The sequence below is a fragment of the Ochotona princeps genome, chromosome 13, assembly GCF_030435755.1.
Source record: "Ochotona princeps isolate mOchPri1 chromosome 13, mOchPri1.hap1, whole genome shotgun sequence".
NCBI classification, from domain to species: domain Eukaryota; kingdom Metazoa; phylum Chordata; class Mammalia; order Lagomorpha; family Ochotonidae; genus Ochotona; species Ochotona princeps.
The window spans coordinates 57,512,931-57,537,831 of record NC_080844.1 but is presented as its reverse complement, the minus strand read 5'-3'; the positions used below and the strand labels follow the sequence as shown (position 1 = coordinate 57,537,831).

Genomic DNA, 24,901 nt, shown 5'->3' with positions numbered 1-24,901 from the left:
CATTAGGAAGCTAAAAACCTGTAAGTAGGACCATTTTGAGTGGAGGATTATATGTATATAGTTTAGCGACAAATTCATATTAGGCAACCATCAGCCATCTCTAGAGTCTTCTTGATCTAGTAAAGCTGAAGTTCTATCCCAATTAAAGAATAAATTCTCATTATTCCCTCCTCCTGGTGCATGGCAACCATCACTCTATTTTCTGCCTCTGTAATTTCAACTTCTCCAAATACCTCACCTGAATGCAGTCTTACATTCCTTGCCCTTTTTCACTGACTGCATTCCCTTAGCATGTCTGCAGGATTTGTAAGAACTATTTATGGTATAGCATGTATGACAGTGCTCTTGTCTTTATATCCATTATGCATTCACACAAGGACACATGTGAAACTCACACACACACACACACACACACACACACACACACACACACACACCATGTGTATTTTTAAAGATTGTGGGAAGGAAAGTGAAATCAAAAATTAAATTAGTTTGGTGCAAATCTATATGTATGGAATTATATATATGAGAGGTACTCGGTATGAAAGCACCATGTTTGGATTTAAAAGTCAGGTTCTGGGGCCAGCACAATGGCTCAACAGGCTATTCCTCCACCTGCAAGTGCCAGCATCTCATATGGGCACCAGTTCCAGTCCCAGCTGCTCCACTTTCAATCCAGCTCCCTGCTTATGCCTTCTTGGGAAAGCAGCAGAGGATGGCCCAGGTGCTTGGGCCCCTGCACCCATGTGGGACACCCAGAAGAAGCTCCTGGCCCCTGGGTTCAGATCACCTCAGCTCTAGCTATTGTGGCCACTTGGGGAGAAACCAGCAGACAGAAGAACTTTCTCTCTGTCTCTCTCTTTGTAAATGGTCCTTTCAAACAAAAATAATCTTTAAAGAAAATGCACCAAAATAAATTTATTTTTAATTCAATTTTTCCAAATGTTTTTAAGTCCACTTATACTATTGCTGTTTATATATTCACCCTTCAAGAGACACAGGGGCAGATGGGTGCTTCTCTCTTCTGCTGTTTTGAATACCGTTTGTGTGCATATGAGTATACAAACATAACTTCATGCCCGTTTTCAATTCACTTGTAAACAACCAGAAACTGAATTGCCTAAGTCACAGATTCCATGTTTAAAGAACAATCACACTGTTTTTTAGCAGTGACTGAATCATTTTACATTCTCATCAGCAGAGCACAAGAAATTCAATTTCTCTACATTTTAATCTACTTATTTTCTGGGTTTTTTTTGCCATACAATCGTCCTAATGAACACTACACATTGCTTTATAATTTAAAATAATTGCACAGATATTAAAATGTCACACCATATTCCATAAATATATACAATTGATATGTGTAAATTAAAAAATAAAAATCCTTGTAGCTGTCCCACTGGGTCACAGACCGACTCAGTGACCATGTCTTCCCCTTCAGGGTGCAACTGAATATGCATAGGTAGCAAGAAGCATTTGGTCTTCAGTCATCACAGTAGGAAAACTCCCCTGAAATACCATAAATTTAAAATAACATTCCATTCCAGAGACAATAGGTGGCAAAAATCACTATCACCCTACAGAGTCTACACAATGCACAGTAATAGAAACAGAAGAGCCCTATTTAAATCCACCAACTGTCTTTTGGATAGTAAAAAAAAAAAGAAAAGAAAAAGAAAAAAGCATGAATGGTGATCATCAAACAGTAGAGCCCAAACTGCAAGCACTTGTTTGGCAAGACTGACAAGGACTTTTAATTGGCAAATATATTCTTTGCTAATCTTATTGAAAAAGAGGATCAAAACCAGTACATATTCAAATAAAATAGAAAGTAGTATATATTCATAATTATGCCTTAGCGAGATATTAATTCTCCTATCGCCTATCATAGCAAAATCTACTTGATCTAACTGGATATCTTGCAGATATTAATGAATCAGGCCAATAGACAATAGCTAATATGATGGACACCTTGTTTAGAAGTAAACATAAACTTCAAAAATAGAAGATAAAATCTATAAAGATTTGTATTGATTAACAACAAACATACAAACAAAACTTCAGGGGTCCAGTAGTTAATAACATTCTAGAATCTTACCTGAATTAAAATTAACCACTTACTACGTCTTGTAAATCCCATTACAAAGCAAGCTAACCATTTAGTAGATCACTTTTTGGTTCAGAAAACAGCATATTCCACTGTTAGGAATCTGACTCGGTCCAATTACTAGAAGACATAAAAAGCTGCTAACTTTAACTGGATGCCAAAGCAGCAAACAACTCTCCTTTAACTATAGTCTACACCACACATAGCTCTGCAATCAGAGCCATACACTCCTACAGAAACTATCTAATCTATTGGTTATGTCACTGTTGGGAGACATGGCATGTGGAATTGATGGTATGCCCAATGAAGGAACCAAAATGCAGTCTCCACATACCCAAAAAGGTCATCCTACCTGTAGTGGGAATTCAAATACTTCTATCCTTATCCTGATGTAAGGCCCTAGCAAAGACAATGTTTGTTAGCCATATGTAATAAAATGTCTATATGTCCAGTTGTCCATAACTTTGCTCTGTCATAAACAATAACTAAGAAAGACACAAGATGAAGCTTGAACAAGACTACATGACATAAGCAATCTGCAGTCAGGTAACCCAATACCTGTGTCCTCCACCAGTGTTGTAGTAGCACGTTGTCCCTCATCCCCTAGGTATGCACATTTGGGGAATCCTTTATACTGAGATAACAGCAGGAGAAAGGTGTAAATATGCGACCTGATATTTGAGCAAGAATCTAGTGTCTTAAAGCTCAATACAAAATCAATATAATTATTGCACACATAGTAAATTCTCATTCTTACTAAACTGAATGACTGCATCCTATAATGATAGTTCTTTCCAAGAAGAAAATATATTTCTGGAGTACTCAAGTCCCTATAAACAGTTCATAAACAGTTTAAGCACAAATGAAATCAAATTCCCCAGAGTTACTGACAGGAAAATTGACAGAAAGTATATTCCATACTCACAGAAAAAGCACACAAAAATAAAGACTGAGGTAAAATAGACTCTCTGGAATCAAAAAAAAAATGTACACTGTTTACTACAATATCCGCAATGCTAATTTACAATCAGACAACAGACTTCAGCACAGTGAGTTACAGTTACTATTCTTTGAAATCCAAATTTCAGCAAACAACACTGTGCTGTCAAATAATTACATTCAGAATTTAAGCTGAAATGCAAAGACTAGTATGTTTTATCAATCATAAATAACATAAAGCAAGTAAAAACCTGCACGCTCGTTAGCAACATGCACAAGCACCGGTCAATTTTTCTGCAAATTCTCCTATCGTTCATGAAACCAGCACCCTTAATACTGTATGGATGCACTCTGAAAATGATCTTAATAAATTCCACTTGAAATATCAGCTCATAAATCGGTCTTAACTGTGCAGATCAAATGTGGTGGAAAGAACACACAGGCTGTACATACACAGCTTGAAACAAGATGGATTTAAAGAAACGCTTCTATGAACTGTTCAACATGTTTTTACTAGAAATTTTATGGATGTTGTCAAGAAACATTTTGTATTTCCCCTTCAGTAATGGTGCCTCACAAGGGTTTTGCTTGTCACTTCCCCACCCCAACTCGAGTTTTACCATGTGCACATGTTTCCCCTGAGATACCCCATCCAATCCCATAGCTTCTTGCAGGATTTTGTTTCCTGGCACCCATTCAATAAATGCTTAATGTTTTATTTTCTTGCAGACAAACGGACATCATGACTTGATTCCAAATCTTAACTGAAATAACTGCATTTATGTTTAACACGCAGTATTTCTTGTTGGTTTCAGGAAACAGTCATTATGTGATACCATAGTCATAAATTTCCTTGGAATTAATTAATGACAGTTATGGAATACCTAGAGTAAGCCTCAATCAGTCATACTCTACTTTTAAGGTATAGTTGCATTCTCTTTGTTCAAGTTTTACTTGAATTTTTTTGTTCTGTATTTATGACTGCTTATCCCAACCTTCTCCCCTCTCTCCAAAGGCTTAAAGATCTTTATAGCTTTTTTTTTCAATGTATATTTTATTTCAAAACCTTTTCCAATATTTTTGTAATCAAAATAATCTTTAAAAATACTTGTAAGCTAGTTAAGAAAGTAAGATATTCACTGTTCATTACTAATTGCTTTCTCCTGGTTTTTATACTGAGTCATTGTTTTCTAATCAATTTGTGAAGGATGGGCAAACAAAATTTAAATGTATCTTAAAATTCTGATTAAACAAACTGCTAAAGCTATTTCCTGAATATCTTACCACACTAACAAACTAAAGATCATTCAAGGGATAGGCATTGGTGCAAAAATTAAAATGCAGCTTGAAATGTTCACACCCCATATTGCTGGAGTCCTGGTTCTATGTTTCAAGTTTCCTATTAATCCAAATTCTGGCTTAAGTACTTGGATCATTGCCACCAACATGGAACACTTGGCTCCTGGCTTTGGCCTGTCCCAGTCCCAACTCTTGTGGGCAGTTAGGGGAGTGAATCATCTGAGAGCATCACATGCAGGCAATTTACGGAGAAAATTAACTGATTCAATTTGATTTGAATTTCTGGCTATTTTGCTTTCTACAACATGTATTCCTTATACACATCCTACTCTGCCCAATTCTAAAGTAATCTGTCAGGAACCGTCATCTTTCTTTTATAGTACATTATCTTTTCAAACATAAAATATGATCAATAAGTTGATTTTCATCTTGTTTCAGGATTATTAATAGAAGGCTATCTTTGGCAGAAGGATCTTTTGAGTCTGGAGTAAGATATTATAGTGACTTCTAAACGCAAGACTACTACTAACAATAAGAAAAAATTAGTAAAGTTTAAAAATTCTAAAATCTGATTTCAAGATGGATTTAAAAATTGAAATAATAAGTAATGTCTCACACTGTATGTTTTAGCCAATCCAAATAATTCTACAGTTCTGGCTCTGTTATTAATTCCATTTCAGATATTTTTTGAAAATATAAATGATCATTAACTGATATCAGAAATTCTAGGCATACAGATCTGCTTTCCCCACAACAACCTTCCAAAGAAAATGCTGAAGCACAGCCATGATCTATCATGCATGCTATAATGAGAACTCTGAAGGCAAGGCTGTAGTCTGAAAGATTAATGACATCTGTGAATAAAATTTACCATGGCAGTAACGCTGAGACAGAATATTTCAAAACATTGGAAAATGAGATTTGGCAGAAATATTTATACTGATGTAAACATTATATAACACAAATCAAGCAGATAAGTCTTTATATTTCCTGAAATTAAACATACAAAAAAACTATTCTATATACTTAAAGATAAAAAATAGAAATATAACTTTTTCTTTGAAAATACCTATTTCCTTAGGTAATTAAGCAGTGTATACACATATATATATATTTATATATATATAAAAATCACAAAATCATACTCTATTAGGAAAAGTTATTTTGAAAAACATTTTGTAGAGTATGAAAATTATTAAAAAAACTATCTTTCTAGAAAACTATTTCAATATTTATTGCTGCAAAATCAATAGGCTAAAACAGCTTATACTGTGGAAATTTTATTAGGAAATATATAAATAATCACATAAAATAATATACTATCATTCCACACTGAATGAAACAGTTACCTTAATGTTTTTGCTGTCAATGTCAGAAAAAAAATGCATTAAAGTAGAGAACTATTTAAAACACACTATTCTATGGCCAAAGCAGTGGCAGGTTAAGCCTCCAACTGCATGGCTGGCACCCCATATGAGTACCAGTTCTAATCCTGGCTGCTCTACTTCCAATCCAGCTCCCTGCTTAATTGTCTAGAAAAGCAATGGAAGCTAGCCTAAATCCTTGGGCCCATGAATCCACATGGGAGACCCAGCTGACACCCCTGGCTCCCCAGTTTCAAAAGGGGCCAACTCCTACCACTGTGGCCATTTGGGGAGTGAACCTGTATATGGAAGATCTCTCTCTGTCTCTCTGTCTCTCTCTCTCTCTCCGTCTCTCGATCCATTCCTCCCTTCCTCTGCTCTCTGTAATTTGGCCTTTCCAACAAAAACAAATAAATAAATCTTTACTAAAAATAAAAATATTATTCTTCCTCCATTTTGAACAATGCACTTGAACCAATCATTCTAGGGCAGTAAAGTGGAAAGACGAGCATGCATTTCAGGAGCTACAAAAGCTGCTGGATCTACCACTACGGCTTGAATGACTTTGAACAAGTTACTGTGATTTCTGTTTTTTAGTCTTCCAATGATCATAATATTACCTGCTACAAGGTAATTTATGGAGGTTACACATTTTATATAAACACTCTTTGCAAGGTATGAATCAAAAGAAATTTAATAAATATTAATTAGTAGAATAATGATAAATGTAACCCATCTCCCCCACTATACCTTTTTTAACAAATAAATATCTTAATTATCATAATCTTCAATAGTATGGAACAAACAGAAAAATTTCAAACACGTCAGCTATAAAATAGCTCTATCTTAATATATCAAAGTATAAACATTGTGTAGAATCTTAGAAAAATCTTTGCCAAAATATTCAAAATCCTACTTTTTAATAGTAAGTACAGAATTCTACACATTTTATTATATTTTCCCCAAAAGGAAAACAAGGAAACAGACAAAATTTTCCTTTACTACTGCAAAAATAAGCTCACTACCTCACTACAATAGTCAGAATAGTAGCGCCAGGCAAAGTCTGGCAGTGGCAAGTCACAGGAAGGTCCCTGCCAGCTACATCTACTGCCTCACTCAAGCCATCTTCCTGGATCTCCAACATGAACTAATGAGCCTCCAAGAAGCTGAGACAATTCTGTTCATCATGAAACATGGTTTGAAATGACTATTTCAGAAAGATTAAGATTTAATCACTTAGGATAGAATGATTAATCATAACTGATAGAGTTATTACTGGGAATTTCATTTCAAATAAATTGACAATGGTATAAATATCTCAACATACAAATACTCAAAATATATGCCGTCACTTTAAATGATTTTCCAAAACAGACTAACTCTGTAACTATATGATGCTTAAGAGTGAAAATATATATCAACTACCATATTTTCATTCTATGGTCTCCTTTGTTTTTGTCAAACTATTTTTTAACAGCTTTAACTAAGGTAAATTCCTTTTTTATATACCATTAATTAAAGATGTTCTTTAGTACCATACAAATATTAAATGTCAGATTAATGTTATAGTAAAAATGAATTGCCGAATTTTAGTATCTTATTAAATAAATTCATTCAAATCAACCAGACTATAGTTGTATAATTAAAATTAAATGAATTATATAAATGTACAATACTTCTGATTTTCTGAAAACTTTCTTATACTTTACTTGTTTCCATTCTGTTCTGATTTCCACTTTGTTTCAAAAACTTCTTTAATTCTATTTTATCTATACTCCTTTCTCTATTGGCATACGACTACTAGTCATATTAAATGTATATGGTGTGTTTAATAGAAATCCATTTTTGCTCACTTATACTAAACCTAAAATGTTTGAATTCCTGCTGATATTTGGAATTTACACAGTGTGCCTACATACTATCAAAGCTAATATAATAACACAATTAATTGGTCCAAAGTTCACCTAGGGATACAATACAAAAAATGTTTCCAAAACCTAGATTTCTGTGTTCCAATCTTCAGTACTAGCTTAACACCTGCAGTTCTGTCCCCAGCTCTGCTGCGTTGTTGAAACAGGAGAGATTCGAATTCATACTCTTACATCAAATGTATTGCCAAATTGACATTTACACATGCTTTCAATTTATATATTTGAGAATTTCCATGTGGAAAACTTGATATTTCCTACTTTGTACAACCCTAACAGATACATACCTATGTCATATGCCAGGAAATCGGCAGAAAAACATTTTGCACCGTTACTCAAGGAAGTGTCATTATGGGTATTTCCTCCAAAAATAAGCATAGCTCCATTGATTAGAACAGCTGAATGAAGATATCTGGCAAACCCACTTTCTCTCAAAATAGTCCTACAGAATAAAATTTAGAAAATGCATTACAAAAGATAAAAAGGCCTTCCTGATTGTATTTATACTACATAAAGAATCCAATTTGCAGACAGAATTTTCACTGGAACTGTTGGAACGGGGGAAAAAACTTTTAACATCTTAAAAACAAATTCAAAAATAGTTTAGAATTCTTAGTATCTTAAAATGTTTTAAGAAAACAGCAAGCAGAATTGTTAACGCAATAATTGTTAATTGCATTTTCATTTTATAAAAGTTGGAAATGTGTCTTCACAAAGAGGACAAAAAGATAACAAAAGCATCATCACTTTTAAACACTAAAATAAGTAAAAAAGTAAATAAATTTATTCTTAAATGTCTTCAGTTTAACTTATCTAAGCTCCTAAGCACTTTTTAAACTATAACTTAACATGCACAGAAGTGCATATAAATATAAAATTCAATGAATTTTCAAAAAATGAACACACCTAGTTCTAAAACAAAATAAAGCATTACTTCTATTCTTATCATAAAAATAATTCATTTTGCTATTTCTGTGCTTTACATAAATGTAATCATATACATTATATTCATCTATGCAGATTGCTTTGCTAATAGTTAAAACACATCCAGATTTTTATATATAATTTATGCTCATAATGTATTTCTGAGAAACATTAAAATACAAATGTGCTTTTAATTAAAGTATAATACTAAGGATAAGTACTGAAAATACATCATCATATATATGTTAATAATTATAACTGACATTAATGAGAGAATATATAATAAAGGCATATGACAACATGAATCAACATTTTATAGCTATTCTAATTAAAAGCCTGGTACAAAACATTCAAATACAAACATAGCTGGCATATATGCCATAGTTAGTATGCCACATGATATACCTCCAAAACCATGTATTATAATACCATTAACGCTTAAAGAATATGAAGCTAACTTCCACAATGGGAACCTGAGGAGTTCCACAAATATTCTTCCTAGGGAAAGAATTACAGTTAGCAAAATGATAGTAATAACACAAACACACATGACAACAATGTCAATTTATAGTCTCAGATTATTTTACTAGGAAATATTTATGCAAGAATACCTACCACATTGTGATTAAAACAGTAATAATCCATAGCATCAGACCCAACATTTGCTCCTCAGCTTACCCTCATACCTTGCTCACAGACACGCAATCAGTTCAGTCTGACAGAATTTCTATCCCACATGGGTAAGGCACCTTTATCCCTCAGTAACCAGTCCAGGCCAACCCAGTCTCACTGGGAGCAGCAGACTGCCCTCCAGCCATTCTTATGTTCACCAGCTTACAGCTCCACTGCAGGAAAAACCATGGATGTTCCTTCTCTACCCAGACCCTCCTCAAAGGTTTAACTGAACCAGTGCAAGGCCCATTCAGTTCAGTCACGGAGCTCACCATACTTAGAGGCTAGCTGAGGCGATCAGAGCTTATCAATCCTACCCAACGGCCTACATTTAAGGCAGTATTGTGTGTCATTCCTCAAGAAAAAATTTACAGTCAAGCTGCACACAAACCTAAGGCAGGGGTACAAAGATTTTCCCTGTGTGGAAAAGAAAGAAGATTCCAGAGCTCTGCCAAGGGAAATAGATGTGTTGGAACAAAAACTGTGAAACTTCAAGCCCAAGAGCTTCTCAGGAAGAAGGTGCACAGAGACAGTAAGTGCCTAGCTCACCTGCCCCTGTCTCTGTGTCTGCCTCTTTCCCCCAGCCCACCGTCCTGTGTGTCTTTCTCTATCCCTGTACCACTGTTCCTTCAAGTAAATGTACGTCTTTTAAAAATGAAGATTATTTTTCTTATAAGAAATGAATAGATAGGTGCTGGCTTCATGAGAAAAATAATCAATCCATAAATAATCAAGAAGACTAATAGAGAAAATCAAGAAGGGGGAAAAAAGCTTATATAAAAGCCTTGTTGGGATCCAAACTTTTAAGACTTATCTAAAAAAAAAAAACCCTGAGGGAGGGGCACTTGCCAGTGACCCACTGTATGAGATGCTCTCATACCTTATCTGGCTACTCTGCTTTGGGTTCAGCTGACAGTTAATGAATCTTGGAAAGCAGCACAAGATGCTTTCGGCCCCTGCCTCCTATGTGAGATACTTAGCTGGACTTCCACATTCCTCAGATGACACAAAGCAGATAAAGAATGAGATATGAGGGCCCGGTAGCGTGGCCTAGTGGCTAAAGTCCTCACCTTGAATGCTCCGGGATCCCATATGGGCGCCGGTTCTAATCCCGGCAGCTCCACTTCCCATCCAGCTCCCTGCTTGTGGCCTGGGAAAGCAGTTGAGGATGGCCCAAAGCTTTGGGACCCTGCACCCACGTGGGAGACCCAGAAGAGGTTCCTGGTTCCCAGCTTTGGATCGGCGCAGCACCGGCCTTTGCGGCTCACTTGGGGAGTGAATCATCGGATGTAAGATCTTCCTCTCTGTCTCTCCTCCTCTGTATATCCGGCTTTCCAATAACAATAAAATCTTAAAAAAAAATACTATTACGAATGAGATATGGAGGTGGGGGAGGAAGGAAGGAAGCAAGCAAGGAAGCAAGGAAGGAAGGAAGAGAGAGAGGGAGAGAGGGAGAGAGGAAAGGAGGGAGGGAGAGAGGGAAGGAGGGAGGGAAGGAGGGAGGGAGGGTCACACCCAGGCCTCAGTGAGAATATCCCCGTGCAGTCAAGCTGGGCTGGTGCAAGCATAAAATAGAGTGGGTGAGGGTTGTTGGGGCTTAGCCGCAGCATCAGCTGGCAGAAGCTGGCACAGGGGGCTAATTCTGTCAGGTTAAACTGCAGAACTACCTAGAGAGTGCATAATCCGGGAGTGGGAGTGGCCTAGAAGGGAAATAGTGGACACCTCCCTCTTGGGTTACCACTCCCACTGGAGGACACGAAAACCAGGAAAAGGGCAGGAATGGCTAGACAGAAGGGCACCCAACAGCATGTGTGTGGGCTGGATAGTGCAGCTGGTTGGGTTGAACTAGGCTTCAATGACCATTGACATGTATGAGAGCTGAATGGGATGTGGGACAGACTGGACTAGTCTGCTACACATAATGGCAAGCACAGGAACCAGGATAGGGAGCAGGCATGGTGGGGGTTATTTTGGGTCACTCCGACTAGGCTGCAGCTCCCGCTGGTTTATGTGAGGGCTGAGTGTGTGCTGGGCAGAATCAGGCTGGACTACAACACCCATTGGTTCCAGTGAAAGACAAAGCTGGAAACAGAACCGACCTAGCAATTGCAACCACCAGCTGATTAGGGCAATGAACTGTACTGGGCCCTGTACTTGCAAGTACACACAAGATTCTGGTCTGGGTTCACCTCAGACAAAGTTTCATTAGGGATCCCCTAAATCAAACTGCCGGACTCAGAACCCTAACCATGAAAAGACAGAACAAATAAATCAACTACCCCAGCCAAATGTTGACAGTGAAAAACAGGGCAAACGGAGATTCTAAGATGGACTAAGTCAACCAGTGGATTCTCCAATGACTTCCTCTTGCTTGGAGTGGTGAGATTGGCAGCAATTCATAACTGCTGAACTATCAAAACCACTTGAACAAGACCCTCAGAGCCTGCCACACATCGGGGACCTGGGGGATGGGTGAGAGACTCGGTGGGGTTCTCCTGTACCTCTCCCTTTACCCCAGATATAGAAAAAAAATGTGTGGAAATGATGGTCTTACCCACTTTCCTGTAGCCCTTCAACTTTTTTCCCTAATCAACTATGTAAAGATTGTCAAAAATATAATAAAAAAATGTAAAAGGAAGGAAGGAAGGAAGACAGACAGACAGACATGAAGGGGCCAGCATGGTAGCATGGCCTTCTAATCCTCCACCTGTGGCTCCAACGTCCCATACAGGCACTGGTTCATGTCCTACTCCTATCTCAGCTCCCTGCTTACAGCCTCAGAAAGCAGCAAACAGTGGCTCAAAACTTTGACCCTTTATATACACGTGGGAAACCCAGAGGATGCTCCTAGCTTCTGAATTCAGATAAGCTCAGGTCCAATCATTATGGCCATTTGGGGAGTGAACCAGAAGATGGAAGTTCTCTCTCTCTCTCCTTCTCTCTCTGTAATATCTGCCTTTCAAATAGAAATAATAAATAAACAAACAAACAAACAAACAAATAAATAAATCTTTACAAGAAAGCACTTGAGTTGGCAAAATGCATTAAAAATGCAATCCCACTATATGTTGTCTATAACAAACTTATTTCACAAAGGTACACACAGACTGAAAATGACATGCTGAAAAATTACATACTGGGAAAATGGAAACCAAAGATGAGCAGTAGTTATCCTGATATCAGGTAAAACAGACTTTAAATTTAAAAAAGCATATAAAGATACATAACATTACATTTAGACAAAAGGTTCAAGTCAGTAAAAAAACATAATGATCATAACAACATATGCACCCAACACAAAACCACCAAGATATATACAGCAAAAACTACTAGACCTAAAGGGAAAGCTAGATTCTAGAACAGTAATAGCAGATGACGTCAACACTCTAGTCACATCAACAGACAAGTCATTCAGACAGAAAATCAATACAGATTTGAAACACATTATTAAACGAAGGGACCCAACAGATAGTTACAGGACTCTCATTGGTGGGTACTGCAGCCTAGCTCTGGCCAGTCTACTCCCATCTCTGGCTCATTCAAACCAATAGGTGTGACAGCCTAGCCTGGCATGACCCACCCTGCAGCCTGGGTCCTGCATGCCAGTGAGCTAAGGTTGGCCCAGCCCTGCCCAATCTAGAACCAACCCACACACTTCCCACCAGGTGGAGCTTCCTTGCCCAGTCTGACCAACACCCCGGCCTGAAATCATCTACTTACCAGGAGGAACTACAACCCATCAGGGGAGTGAATTTGGAGAGTGAATTAGCACCAAGAAGATTTCTCTTTCTCACTCCCTCTCCCTCCTCTTTTTCTCTGTCCCTATTATCCCAATTGTCAAATAAACAAATTTCCTAAAGAAATACTAGATTTTTGCTAACACCACTTCTATGTAATAATGAACTAGAGATTATAGCTGAAATTATATGGCAAAAAATTAATATATAAAGTTGTAAAATCCTGAAAGAAACAAAACTAGAATTACTTGCATATAACCTGATTCACTACTAAAAAAATGAACAAAAATTAGTAAAATACAGCAAGTTACTAAACATAAGAATAATATAAAAATAAATTGCATTTCCATTCATCAAGTCACAACAGAAAGAAATAAAATTATACTCTACTGGTAAAAAAAAAAATCCCTTCCTAAATTCCTATCCAGTTATAATCACAGTAAGTGATCTTTTTCTGATAAGAGTCTCTCTGCAGCTGTCATCAGTTAAGTGAAAATGAGATCACATTTTAATGTGATTAAAATGCAATCACACCGATCTTAATCTAGATTACTGGTGTCCGTTTAAAAAGGCTATGTAAAACCAAATACAAACACATAGGAAGAAGGCCATGTGAATGACCCCAGCCACAGGTAACTGCCTGGGTTGTCTTGTACCTAGGAAAGTTTTACACTCCTGGCAGAAAAACAGACAGCAGCTGGCAGACAGTCTAGGTCTGGTTCATGCTGACTCTGTGTTAACTTCACCAGTGCACCAACAGAGTTTCCTATTCTTTGAGGTTAAATCTGCAAAAGACAGGGCAAGTGGACTCCCACCACCTGCTTGCCAGGGTCCTCAAGCTGGAGTGGGAGCCACTGAAAGCTTCCCATGTGGACAGAATTGCAGCCACAGGCATCCTAGAACAGACCACTGCACCTGCCAGTGCACATGAAAGTAGTGCCTGGGGCAGGCCACGTAGGGGGATCAAGAGAGCCAGTGTGCTGGGGCTCCATGGGCCAAGCCATGGCACCACAGGACTGGGGGAAGGGGAGAGCCCACCAATGGCTTTGGCATTGGCAAACAACATGATGATCTGACATGTCAGGATCTTCAATTTTAAGAATTAGACCCACAGGTGTGAGGTCTGACCTTGGAGAACATGTTGCATGAGTAGACCACCTATGTTGCTGATTCCTAGGCAAAGAAGCCAACATCTCTGAGTAATGATGAAGATGCTGAGGACATAACTTTTGGCACTGAATGAAAGCTCTCCAGCTCATGAGAGATCCTTTAAATGAGACAGAAATAGAGTTCCAAACCTGGGATAGGCAAACACTACACTCCTAATCAGTAAAAAGTAACTCAAAAGATATAATCAATCTACACCCTTCAGCAACTCTTCATCTAATCAAACACTAATTCAGCAGCCCTTAACCAAATTAAGTGACTAATTCAGCAGCTCTTGTTCTAATTAAGAGTCAGAAATCTCTGAAGGAGAAATGAAATGGGACAGGTATATAAATAGCTTAGGCTCACAAGATAGAAGCCACACCCTCCCTGTTCTTTGTAAATCCCACCCACCTATCTATCAAATGATCCAACCCCAGGACATATTTCCCCTGACCAGGGACCTGGAGTTATGGAATGATGATACCAGGGGGTGGATCATGTCAGGCTGGGCCACAGCACCCACCAGAATGAGACAGAACCAGATCTGGAAGCAGATTTTGTAGGGGACTTGTGGGCTCACTTCTGTGGGGCTGCAGGACACACCACTTTACACAGCTAGCAGGGACAACGATGTGCTGGGCCAGGCTGGACCATGGAATTCACCTGACAAGAACCCACCTGATATTCACAGGGGCTGTGGCTAATGGGAGGCAGAGTGCAACACTGCTGGTACATGCAAGGGCCAAGGGCCAGAACTGAAGGCAAACTATACCAATCAGGGCCACTGCCCCTGGAGCTGAGCCAAGCCAGACAAGGCTGCAGCATTTGTGGGTACTTGTGTGGGCAGGGTTTGGGGACAAGCCAAGCTAGGCCAGGCAAACACAAGACCTAGGACAGAACGTGGGCTGCAACCAGCTGGGATGGGCTGCAACACCAAGGAACAAGAGCTGAAAGTATGGGAAAGCCATGTCATGCTGGTCAAAGCACTTGCCAGAGTGCGCAAGACCCAGGACTGGGAACACTCCTGGTAGGGGAACTCTGGGGACGCCCCTGTTGGGCTGCAGCTCCCACATGCGGATGCAAGAGCTGGGGCTGTGGGTGGACCAGGCTGGGCAAGAACACAGCATCCATCAACTCTTGTGTGGACTAGGTCTGGGGCTAGGTCTGGGGGTGGGTCAACTGGGCTGGGTTCCAGCATCTGTTGCTGCTTTCAAGAGCTTCAGTGGATGTAGGACAGGCCACAGCACTCACCAGTGAATGCCAGGACTGGGGGCCTGCCACATCAGTCTGGGCAGAAGCACCTGAAGGCACACATGAGATCCTTTGCTAAGGGCAAGTCTGGTAGGGGAACTTGAAATATTCCCCTGCTAGGCACAGTTCCTACTGGTGAGTGTGAGACCTGGGGTTGGAAGCAAGCTAGAGCAGCTGGGCTGCAGCACCTTTTGGCATGTATGTGAGTGGGGGTGTGGGGACAGGCTGGGCAGGGCTGGAAGCAGGCCTAGTATGGAAATTTATGGAGTGCGTCAAAGTACCTGTGCATATGCGTTAGAGCTGGTGAGCTGGAGCAGGCTAGGCTGCAGCCAAAGCTGCTATGAAAAAAAATCAGGGTTGGGAGTGGGTCTGGTAGGGTTACTGGGGTCTCACCAGCTGGGCTGTGGTACCTGCTGTTATGCATAAGGACCAGAGCTGTGGCAGGATGCCTGGGTTGAGCCACCACCCCCATCAGTTCATGCAAGATATTCTCCTGCCCAAGTTAGCAGCATGTTCCTGGATCTGTGGATGTACTAATGTGGACTCTTGTCAATCAATAGACCTTAGAAAGATTTTCTCAACTATAGAGCAACAAAACCAATAACTTCTCAAAACTATCAAAACCACTCAAGTAACACCCTCGGAACAATTTTCCCCACATCAGGGTTTCTAAGTTGTCAAAGGACCATCACCAGTCCCCAGGTGCTGATGTAGTCTGACATCATGAAGCTGCCCTCTCTTCCTCCTCCACCGTGGACAGAGGAGAAAAAAAATAAGTCTGAAATACCTGTCCCATCCACCTTCTTCCATACCTGATCCTCCACTAATCAGCAGCCCACACGGGCATCCATCTCTCACCTATATAAACAATATTAAAAATAAAATTTAGGGCCCGGCACAATAGTGTAATGGTTAAAGTCCTCGCCTTGCACTCCCGAGATCCCATATGGGTGCTGGTTCTAATCCCGGAGGTTCCGCTTCCCATCCAGCTCCCTGCTTGTGGCCTGGGAAAGTAGTCGAGGACGGCCCAAGGTTTTGGGACCCTGCACCCGCGTGGGAGACTCGGAGAAGGTTCCTGGCTCCTGGCTTTGGATTGGCTCAGCTCTGGCCATTGCGGCCATTTGGGGAGTGAATCACCAGATGGAAGATCTTCCTGTCTCTCTTCCTCTCTGTATATCTAACTTTGCAATAAAAATAAATAAATCTTTAAAAAATTAAAAAATAAAATTTAAAATTAAAAAAAGAGAAGGACTCAGGAGAGGCCAAACTTGAGATCTCACAAGATAGCCAGGTTTCCATGAGGATCATCAAGAAAATGGAGCATCTGCTGGCAGAACCAGTTCCTGACACTAAAAAGGAACCAGATGAGAGCAATGACTACTTATTTTCATGTGGTCATGGGCCATATTTTCTCCCTTGAGGAAGGGACTTTTAAACCAGAACTACTCTTTCCATAATACCCACAGCAGCCCCTAAAGTATGCTTCAATGCCACAATGTATCATCCTAATGTAGAAAAGTTGGCAAAAACATGTTTAGATATTTGAAAGATTAAATGGTCCCCAGTTCTGCAGATCCATGTGGTCCTGCTATTGATGGAGACTTTGTTAAGAGCTCCACACGATCTTACTAAATAATGCATCCATGCAGTGGAATAAGAACAAAGTCCAAGCCAATGACGCATGCGCAAGGACACAGCCACAGTCGTTTTTAAAGCAATCTCATCATGAAAAATGCCTCCCGTCTCCTGGCTGCCAAGCCTTCTTGCCTTTTTCACATGCATCGAGTGGACAAAGTCCTAGAAACACTACAGAATCACCACTTAGACATCAGTCCAGAAACACTACAGAATCACCACTTAGACATCAGTCCTTGGTCATCAGAAACACGTAATTCACTGTTGCGTACATGAGCAGACATAAGAAATATCCTCTAGATGTCACAAAATGTTTACAGGCAATGGTGCCTCTGTTTTTATTCATTTTCCCCCATATGGTTTGAGTATACACTACTGTGAATGAAGACAGTCAGGGTTAGCTATAGGGATGTGAGTTATTTGGGTTTTTGTGGTGTTGGTTTTTGGCTTTGGGGTTTTTTTTTAGAAAACTGGTAAATTTTATTTTAATTTTATGGATTCCTTTCCCCATATTTATGATGATCTAATTGCGTTGGTTAACAACAGCTCACCAGTTGTTTAAAATATGCTCTCTAGTCAAGCCGAACTTTTTTTACACTCTGTAGATGGACGAGCTTGATTGTTTGAACCGAAATGGAAACAGAAAACAAGTATCACGATCCCCATGAATAACAGTGAGGCTTTGCTATCAAGGGCAGAGACCAGCTCCCACTTAAAAAAAAAACCCTTTTATATGGCTTATTGGGAACCTATGACTATTTTGCAATTTTGAAAACATACTTTTAGGCACAGTACAGTGGTTCAATTGACTAAAATCCTCACCTTGCTAACAAAACACCAGGGTATCAAGGGGGTGCCAATTTGTGTCCTGGTTATTCCAGTTCCCATCCAGCTCTCAGCTCATGGTGTGGGAAAACATGAGAGGATGGTCCAAATCCTCAGAGCCTTGTACCCACGGGGGAGACCCGGAGATGCACCCGTCTCCTGGCGTTGAGGAGTTTCAGCTCTCACTGTTGCAGCCATTTGGGCAGAGAACCAGCGGGTGGAAGATCTTTCTCTGTCTTTCCTCTACATAAATCTAATCTGCCTTTCCAATAAAAATAAATCTTTAATTAAGAAAAAAAAGAAAGAAAACATACTCTTTGCTATTCAAAATAAGAACAAAAGGGGGGGGGCTCTAGAGAAAGTACATACATTTTAAATAGGCCAAAACAAAATCAAAAATTTACAAACTGAATGCCTTGTTTACAAATATATTGATAAATGCTAGGAAATCTATAAAAACTGCAGATAGAGAACTTACACAGCATTAAAAACAATGGTTGTTACCTTTCTGGAAGAGTGGCAACAAGGAGGGACATGGAGATCCACTGAGCAATTGTAATATCCTCTCTCAGTTCAACTAGACAGTTTTCATTTTGTTATGGTTCTGAAACCACATATGTATGTTTTCATAAACCCTTTTTATAAGCGATATTTACTGACTCCTAAAACTAGGAAAATATTAAGTACTATAGTTTTTAATCATCTTTAAAACCTATACTGATAAGTGATTTTTTTTGATCATCAAAATATGATCTTAAGCAGACAATTCAAAATTGGCAAAATTCAGAAACTATTCTCGTGTTTACAAAGATAATACTCTTTCTTGACCGTGGAAATATTATGCATTTGTTTTAACTTAGCAATTTTTTACTATATGTATGTGTACACACTTCTACTATTTCCCACATTAGTGTGTGCCGTAAAATTTTAAACCAGAAATTTCTCTTACTGATAACTTCATAGGTTTATTCTCAAAATAGGGCTACATAGAGGTTTAAAATCTTATTAAAATGATTTCACACATTTACAGTACAAAGATATAAGGATAAAGCAGATGTTCATTAGTATTACGGAAATATGATTTAACTAACAACACAGATATAAAAGTACCCTGAATAACTTTCTCTAATCTGAAAGTTAAATTTTCAGAGAAATCACAAAGCTTAATAATTTAACATCTATTTAACAGCTCTGTTTCTGCTGGATCAGGAGAGGACGCAGGACTAGAAATGGCACCTCAATACGGAAGCAGCAGTCTAATATTCCATGCCATGATGCTGACCCTCCACCTGATTCTTTACTATGAAGTTTCAAGTTCTCTTCTAATATTCTCTAAATCAAATTTGGATTCTTTAAACATATAACAATTTTTAAGTCGGTATCTGATAACTCCATTGTACTGTTTTTTTCTCTATCTTCTTTTTTTAAGCTGTTAATTTTCTAGCATATGCAAGATATTGCTTATGAGATATTAAAGAAACAATGGGGCTCAGGATGATACTAACTTCCTCAATAAACCAATGAAACAATGTGAGCATTCACAAGTGTATTTATCCTAAGACCATTCAGAACTTGAAGGACTACACTAAGTCCTAGGGCCTACCAAGCCTCATCTCCGTTGGCACACCTGGAAATCCATACTGGTCTTCCAGAGCTGTTGCTACAGCAATGTTCATGTTCTTATATAGTACTTAACTGCCTCAAGCACAAAAGGGTCAAGATAGGTCATATCCACCTTTCTTGACAAAAATCCTTCCTCTCTGAAACTGACGGTTTCAGTGCCTTTCACTGATGCTACAAACAGATATAATTCCACATTTTTTCTACTGAATCAACACAATGTATATACATACATATTTTGCCCCAACAAAGAACTCCTCCAAACTTGCACCACCTAAAATCTCAAAAATTGGCACATGTATTTAATCATCTCTACCAAAACATGAAATCAGTTTTGGGTTGCAAATATTAAGATTATTCCACATGATGGAGAAATAATAGTGATATCTTAAAACTACATAAAATATTACAAACTTTACATATAGTGCAATGTATAATAATAATGGCTGAAAATCAGAAAGCAAAAGGCGATAAAACCTCATGAATTCAATAAACTTTAAGGTTAACAGAAAATCAATTTAGTGTTCATTAATTAATTAATGTCTTTGAGAAATATCTGTTAAAATATTCAAGCAGTAACCATACTAGGAACATATTTCTAATAAGGTCTTAATCATACAACTGTTTTATCAATTCTCTAATAGGGCAAGTATCTAATGCTATCTGTACACATAAAAATTATCAGGTTAGATAACTTTATTTTTCTATGAAAAAGTATACCATGAAAATGATTCAGGTAGAAAAGCATGAAGTCAGAGAAAATTTTATTTAATTAGTAAACAAAATTTTAATGTATCATTTTGACTTTATCCACAATACACCCAGTTATTCCCTCCTACATTTACTTGTATTCAACATGCTCCTTAAATGAGCACTGCTACACCTTTTGCACTGTGAATTATGCCGCCTCCTTTACACAGGTATTATATTTGCTTTTTTTGGTATTAGGCAATATAATACCTGCAAAACTATGATAAAAACTGGTTGATAGTGGTTTAATCTCTATACAGGTTTGGTGTGCCTTATGTATAATGCTTGGGACAAGAAATGTTTCAGATTTCAGAGATTTGGGGATCTGGTATAGACTATATCATTTGAGCATTCCTAATTCAATAATCCAAAATGGTTCAAAATTCTAAAATTTTCAGACTTTCAAATTATACGATATTTAAAATATATGGCAATGCCTCTTGCTAACATGCAAAAAAAAAGTCAAGGAGAAAAGCAGACATAATACATAGAAAATCCAATGTATGTTATTTTAAAGAAAAATGATTTACATATTTTAGTGCTTTTAAATATAAAGAACAACACTGGGGTCAACACAATGGTATAGCAGGCAAAATTACTGCCTGCAGTGACAGCTTCCCACAGGAGCACTGCTTTGAGTCAGTGGTTCCATTTCCAATGCAGCTCCCTGCTGGTGATCCTGGGAAAGCAGCAGAAAATGGTCCCAGCACTCCTATGCAGGAGACCTGGAAGAAGATCTTGGCTCCCGGATTAGAAATGGCGCACATCCGGTCATTGCAGACATTTGGGGAGCAAATCAACAGAATGAAGATCTATCTCTCTCTCTACCTCACTCTTTCTGTCTACCTCTCTGTAATTGTGCCTTCCAAATAAAAAAGAAAGAATACTGCAGGAAAAATTACAACAAGAATTTTATAATTCTTTTTTTAAAGAAATAAGAAATATGAAAAATGAAGGAGGTAGAACAAGTTACATTTTAATGAAAAATTGCATTTCATATAAACACATAAAATAACTAAATGCTATGAATTTAAAGAAATATAATGTCATAAAATAAAAAGAGGTAATTTCCCAGACTTTGCAAAAGAAAATTAATGCAACAAAAGCAGTACATTAAAACATACTTATCCAGAGAATCAAAACACAAAGAAATAACTAATATTTCAAGCACAGAGAACATATTATCTATATCAGGAAGAAATTTCTTAAACAAAAAAGTGTTTATCCATAACAGTAGTGAGAGAAATGTTGAGATGTGAAATGTTAACAGCAATGAGAGAAACTGTAACATCAGTAAGCTACCACCATCCCTATCCTTCATATGGGCAAAAGTGAAAGTTCTGTTATCAGCTATTGGTGAAAACACACACACACAACAAACTCATACTTTCTTGCTGGTAGGAACACACATAATCATTGTAACTTGAGAAACAACTTGTAACATGTAAAACAGTTGAGGATGTAAATAATCAGATACAAAAAGTCCACTTTTCAGTGTATGCCTTGCAGAAAGAACGGTACATGTGCATAAGACCACTATGAGGTGTGCAATGTAACACTGCTTATCAGAGAGAATTCTACCTAACTGCCACAAGTTATAAAACTTTAAATCGAGATGTTGAAACTGAAAATATATATTTTTAACACACCACTGATGATAAAATAAATACAAATAACAGGTTCTGAACTAGATATCAAAACTAAAAATTTACTCTACTAAATAAAATTGCTCACCTGAAATAAATATGGCATCAGCACTTACAAGTAATGCATATAGAATAAATATCTCTATGAGACCCAAAGCCCTTTTAAAGTGAACCACTTATACTAATGATAGCTACACATCATTTCTTCTTGTCTCTGTTATAAGACAGTACATTGTTATTCGAAATAGGGTTTGCAAAGGTCTAATTTCTCCAGAAAAAATAGTTAATAAATATCATTATTATGCAAATAGAAAATGAAATCAATGTATTTTTCCTTGTCATACTTCTATTCAGTCTACTCACCAAGTCTTAGTGTTAACTTCATATTTATAAAGATCATCCACCAATCCGTATTTATTGCCTGGTAATGCTTTATAGCCTCCATGAACATATATGGACTTTGTGATCTCATCATACACACTGGTATGGCCATATCCACCTTGGACAATAGCTCCTTTAGTTTCTGGAACAAGCCAAGTGTTTGACGCTGTAACAGAAAGAAGATAAATCCTGAATCTCATGTAGCATTAAAACTTTAACTAGCACATTAGCAAAATTACATACTCATTAGTTTTAAAGGTTAATTTTAAAGGTATATTTTTATGAACATACCATACCTAACATTCAGTTAGTCAATAAACTACCTGTTAAATCTGTGCCAAATACCATGTTAGATGCTAGGGCTAAAACTGAATAATATTTGACCATCCATAAACAAAATAAAGCTTTAAAATCCAAATTCTTACATATGCAGAAGAAAAAGAGATATTACCAAGATGAAAATGGTACATTACCCCAACCACAACAAATCTAAGATAAACTGAACAGATTCTCCACTGAGCTAGAACTTTGTCTTTTCATTACAAGTCCCATTTCTCCCTTTTAAAAGTCATTTTTAGTGCTAAGGATGAAAACTTAAAATTTCCCTGGTAAGCATGTCAATGTCAGATTCCACCAACTAGAGTACTGGTAATAGGTTAAGAGCAGAAGTAAAGGGTAGGAAAATGGAATGGTGGCTTCTAACACTGAGCCAGTACAGCTTCTGTTCAGTGACTCAAGTGGCACCTCCAGTAGCTCGCAACGGCAGATGTGACCGCAGGCTTCGGTGTGGATATGCAATAGCTCCCATATCCTCAGCTCTCCCCTCTCGTTGATATCTCTAGACCTTTGGATACTTTTGTAATGAATTCCCTGTACTAAATCCCATTCTGCTTACTACATCTAGAAGATACTTTCCTTTCCTACCTCAAATTCACTGATAGAAGTACCAATCATGTGCAAGACATGATTTTAACAGCAGCAATTTCTCTACCCTTAGAATACTTGGTTTATAAAAGCAACAAAAACAGAAATATGTCAACAGTCTTTAAATATGCATGCAGACCACACCTTCATACTCCCTTTCACTAGTTTCCTAAACACTGGCATCCAAGACAGCTCACTGAGAATACCCAAATCACCTAACAGAAAATAAATAATTCTAAAATGATTGGAATGAGATTTTTTTCTACTGAAGCCAGCTGGATATATACACAAAGAAACTTCAGAACACTCATGTAACTATGGACCATGCATTTTCGACCTAACTTCCAAAGAAGTATGCAACAGCTGAGAAGTAATTTATATTCTTTAACCATTTGCTTGCACTATACTTGGTGACTAAGATAACACATACACATAGAACAATGTATATGATAAAACTACACAAAACTAAATATGCATATAGCAGCATAAATGAAGACAAATAAAATTAGCAAAATCTGAAGAGGATCAGAGCACAACCATCTGTATCCAGGGTATGACACCATACTATACATTCCCAAGATTTTCATCAAGGAGGAAAATTGTAGAGTGGTACATGTGCTCACCATTTTTTTGATTATAAATGAATTTGCAATTGCCTCAAAATAAAATATTTAAGTTAAAAAATATATTTGCTTACATTAGCAGCAATCAGTGCTTTATTGATAAATACAATATTTCACTCAACTACATGGCATTTTTTTAAATTTTAGAAGTATAAGAATAATGACACAGGTTTAATATCAGCATGTGCATTACTAAATGCCACTCCAAAGTTTCTTCAGCATTAGTCATTGGAGATTCCATCTTTTGGAGTATACATAAGCAATGAGAGGCATCCCATAACAGCTCAAGTTGGCAGCTTCATTCCTGAGCCAACTTCTGCTAACACAACTAGGAAAGCAATGGAAAATGGTTGTAAGCCCCGACATCCATGTTGGAGGTCAGGGTGGATTTTTTGGCTCTTGAGCTCAGTTTGGAGCAGAACTGGTTATTGCAGCCATTTGAGGAATAACCAAAAATGAAAAGTCTTTGTCTCTCTCGACTTCCCCTATCCCTTTCTCTGTAACTCTTTCAATTAAATAAACCTTACAAATAAAAATGTAGAGGGCACATCATGATGGCTCAATTGGTTAATCCTCCCCCTGCAAGCACAGGGATCCCATGTGGGTGTTGGTTCATGTCCCGGCTGCTCCACTTCCATCCAGTTCCCTGCTTGTAGCCTGGGAAAGAAGTCAAGGATGACCCAAAGCCTTAGGACTCTGCGCCCATGTGTGAGACCTGGAAAAAGCTCCAGTTTCCTAGCTTGAGACTGGCTCACCTCCAGTCATCATAGCCATTTAAGGAGTGAACCAGTGGATAGATCTTTCTTTCTCTCTGTAAATCTGCCTTTCCAATAAAGTAAATAAAACTTTCAGAAACGTGATGCTTAAAAAAAGAAAATCTACAAGAAGTTTAGTAGTTTCACATATTTGAAAGGTAATATTAATTATGGTTCACATTCTCATTATATTATTATTTTGTACATTTAGAAATATACACTCTAATGAATTACTTGGTCTCAACAAATATTCAAGGTAACAAAATATAAAAAAATCTTAGAAAAAGTATTTTGCTATTTGTAAGCCATGATTTGCATATGCAAGAATATTGTTTTTAATTTGGTAGCATTCTCTGTCATATTCTCAGT

The 24,901-nt window shown here is 37.9% G+C and overlaps 1 protein-coding gene across 4 annotated transcripts in view; it reads right to left on the bottom strand.

The window, feature by feature from the left end:
• Nucleotides 1-24,901, bottom strand: part of ATRNL1 (attractin like 1) — a 558,159-nt gene that overhangs the window by 450,383 nt on the left and 82,875 nt on the right. For 3 of the 4 annotated variants that reach the window (XR_009246557.1, XM_058671950.1, XM_058671951.1), the window contains exons 9-10: nucleotides 22,213-22,396; nucleotides 7,928-8,082 (exon numbers count right to left, since the gene is read on the bottom strand). Coding sequence is in view for 2 of the 4 variants with exons in the window: in XM_058671950.1 (XP_058527933.1) it covers nucleotides 7,928-8,082; nucleotides 22,213-22,396 (339 nt within the window). In the remaining 2 variants the exon portion in view is untranslated. Of the gene's footprint in view, nucleotides 1-7,927; nucleotides 8,083-22,212; nucleotides 22,397-24,901 lie in introns of those variants that run through there. The other variant, XR_009246558.1, reaches the window with a different exon arrangement.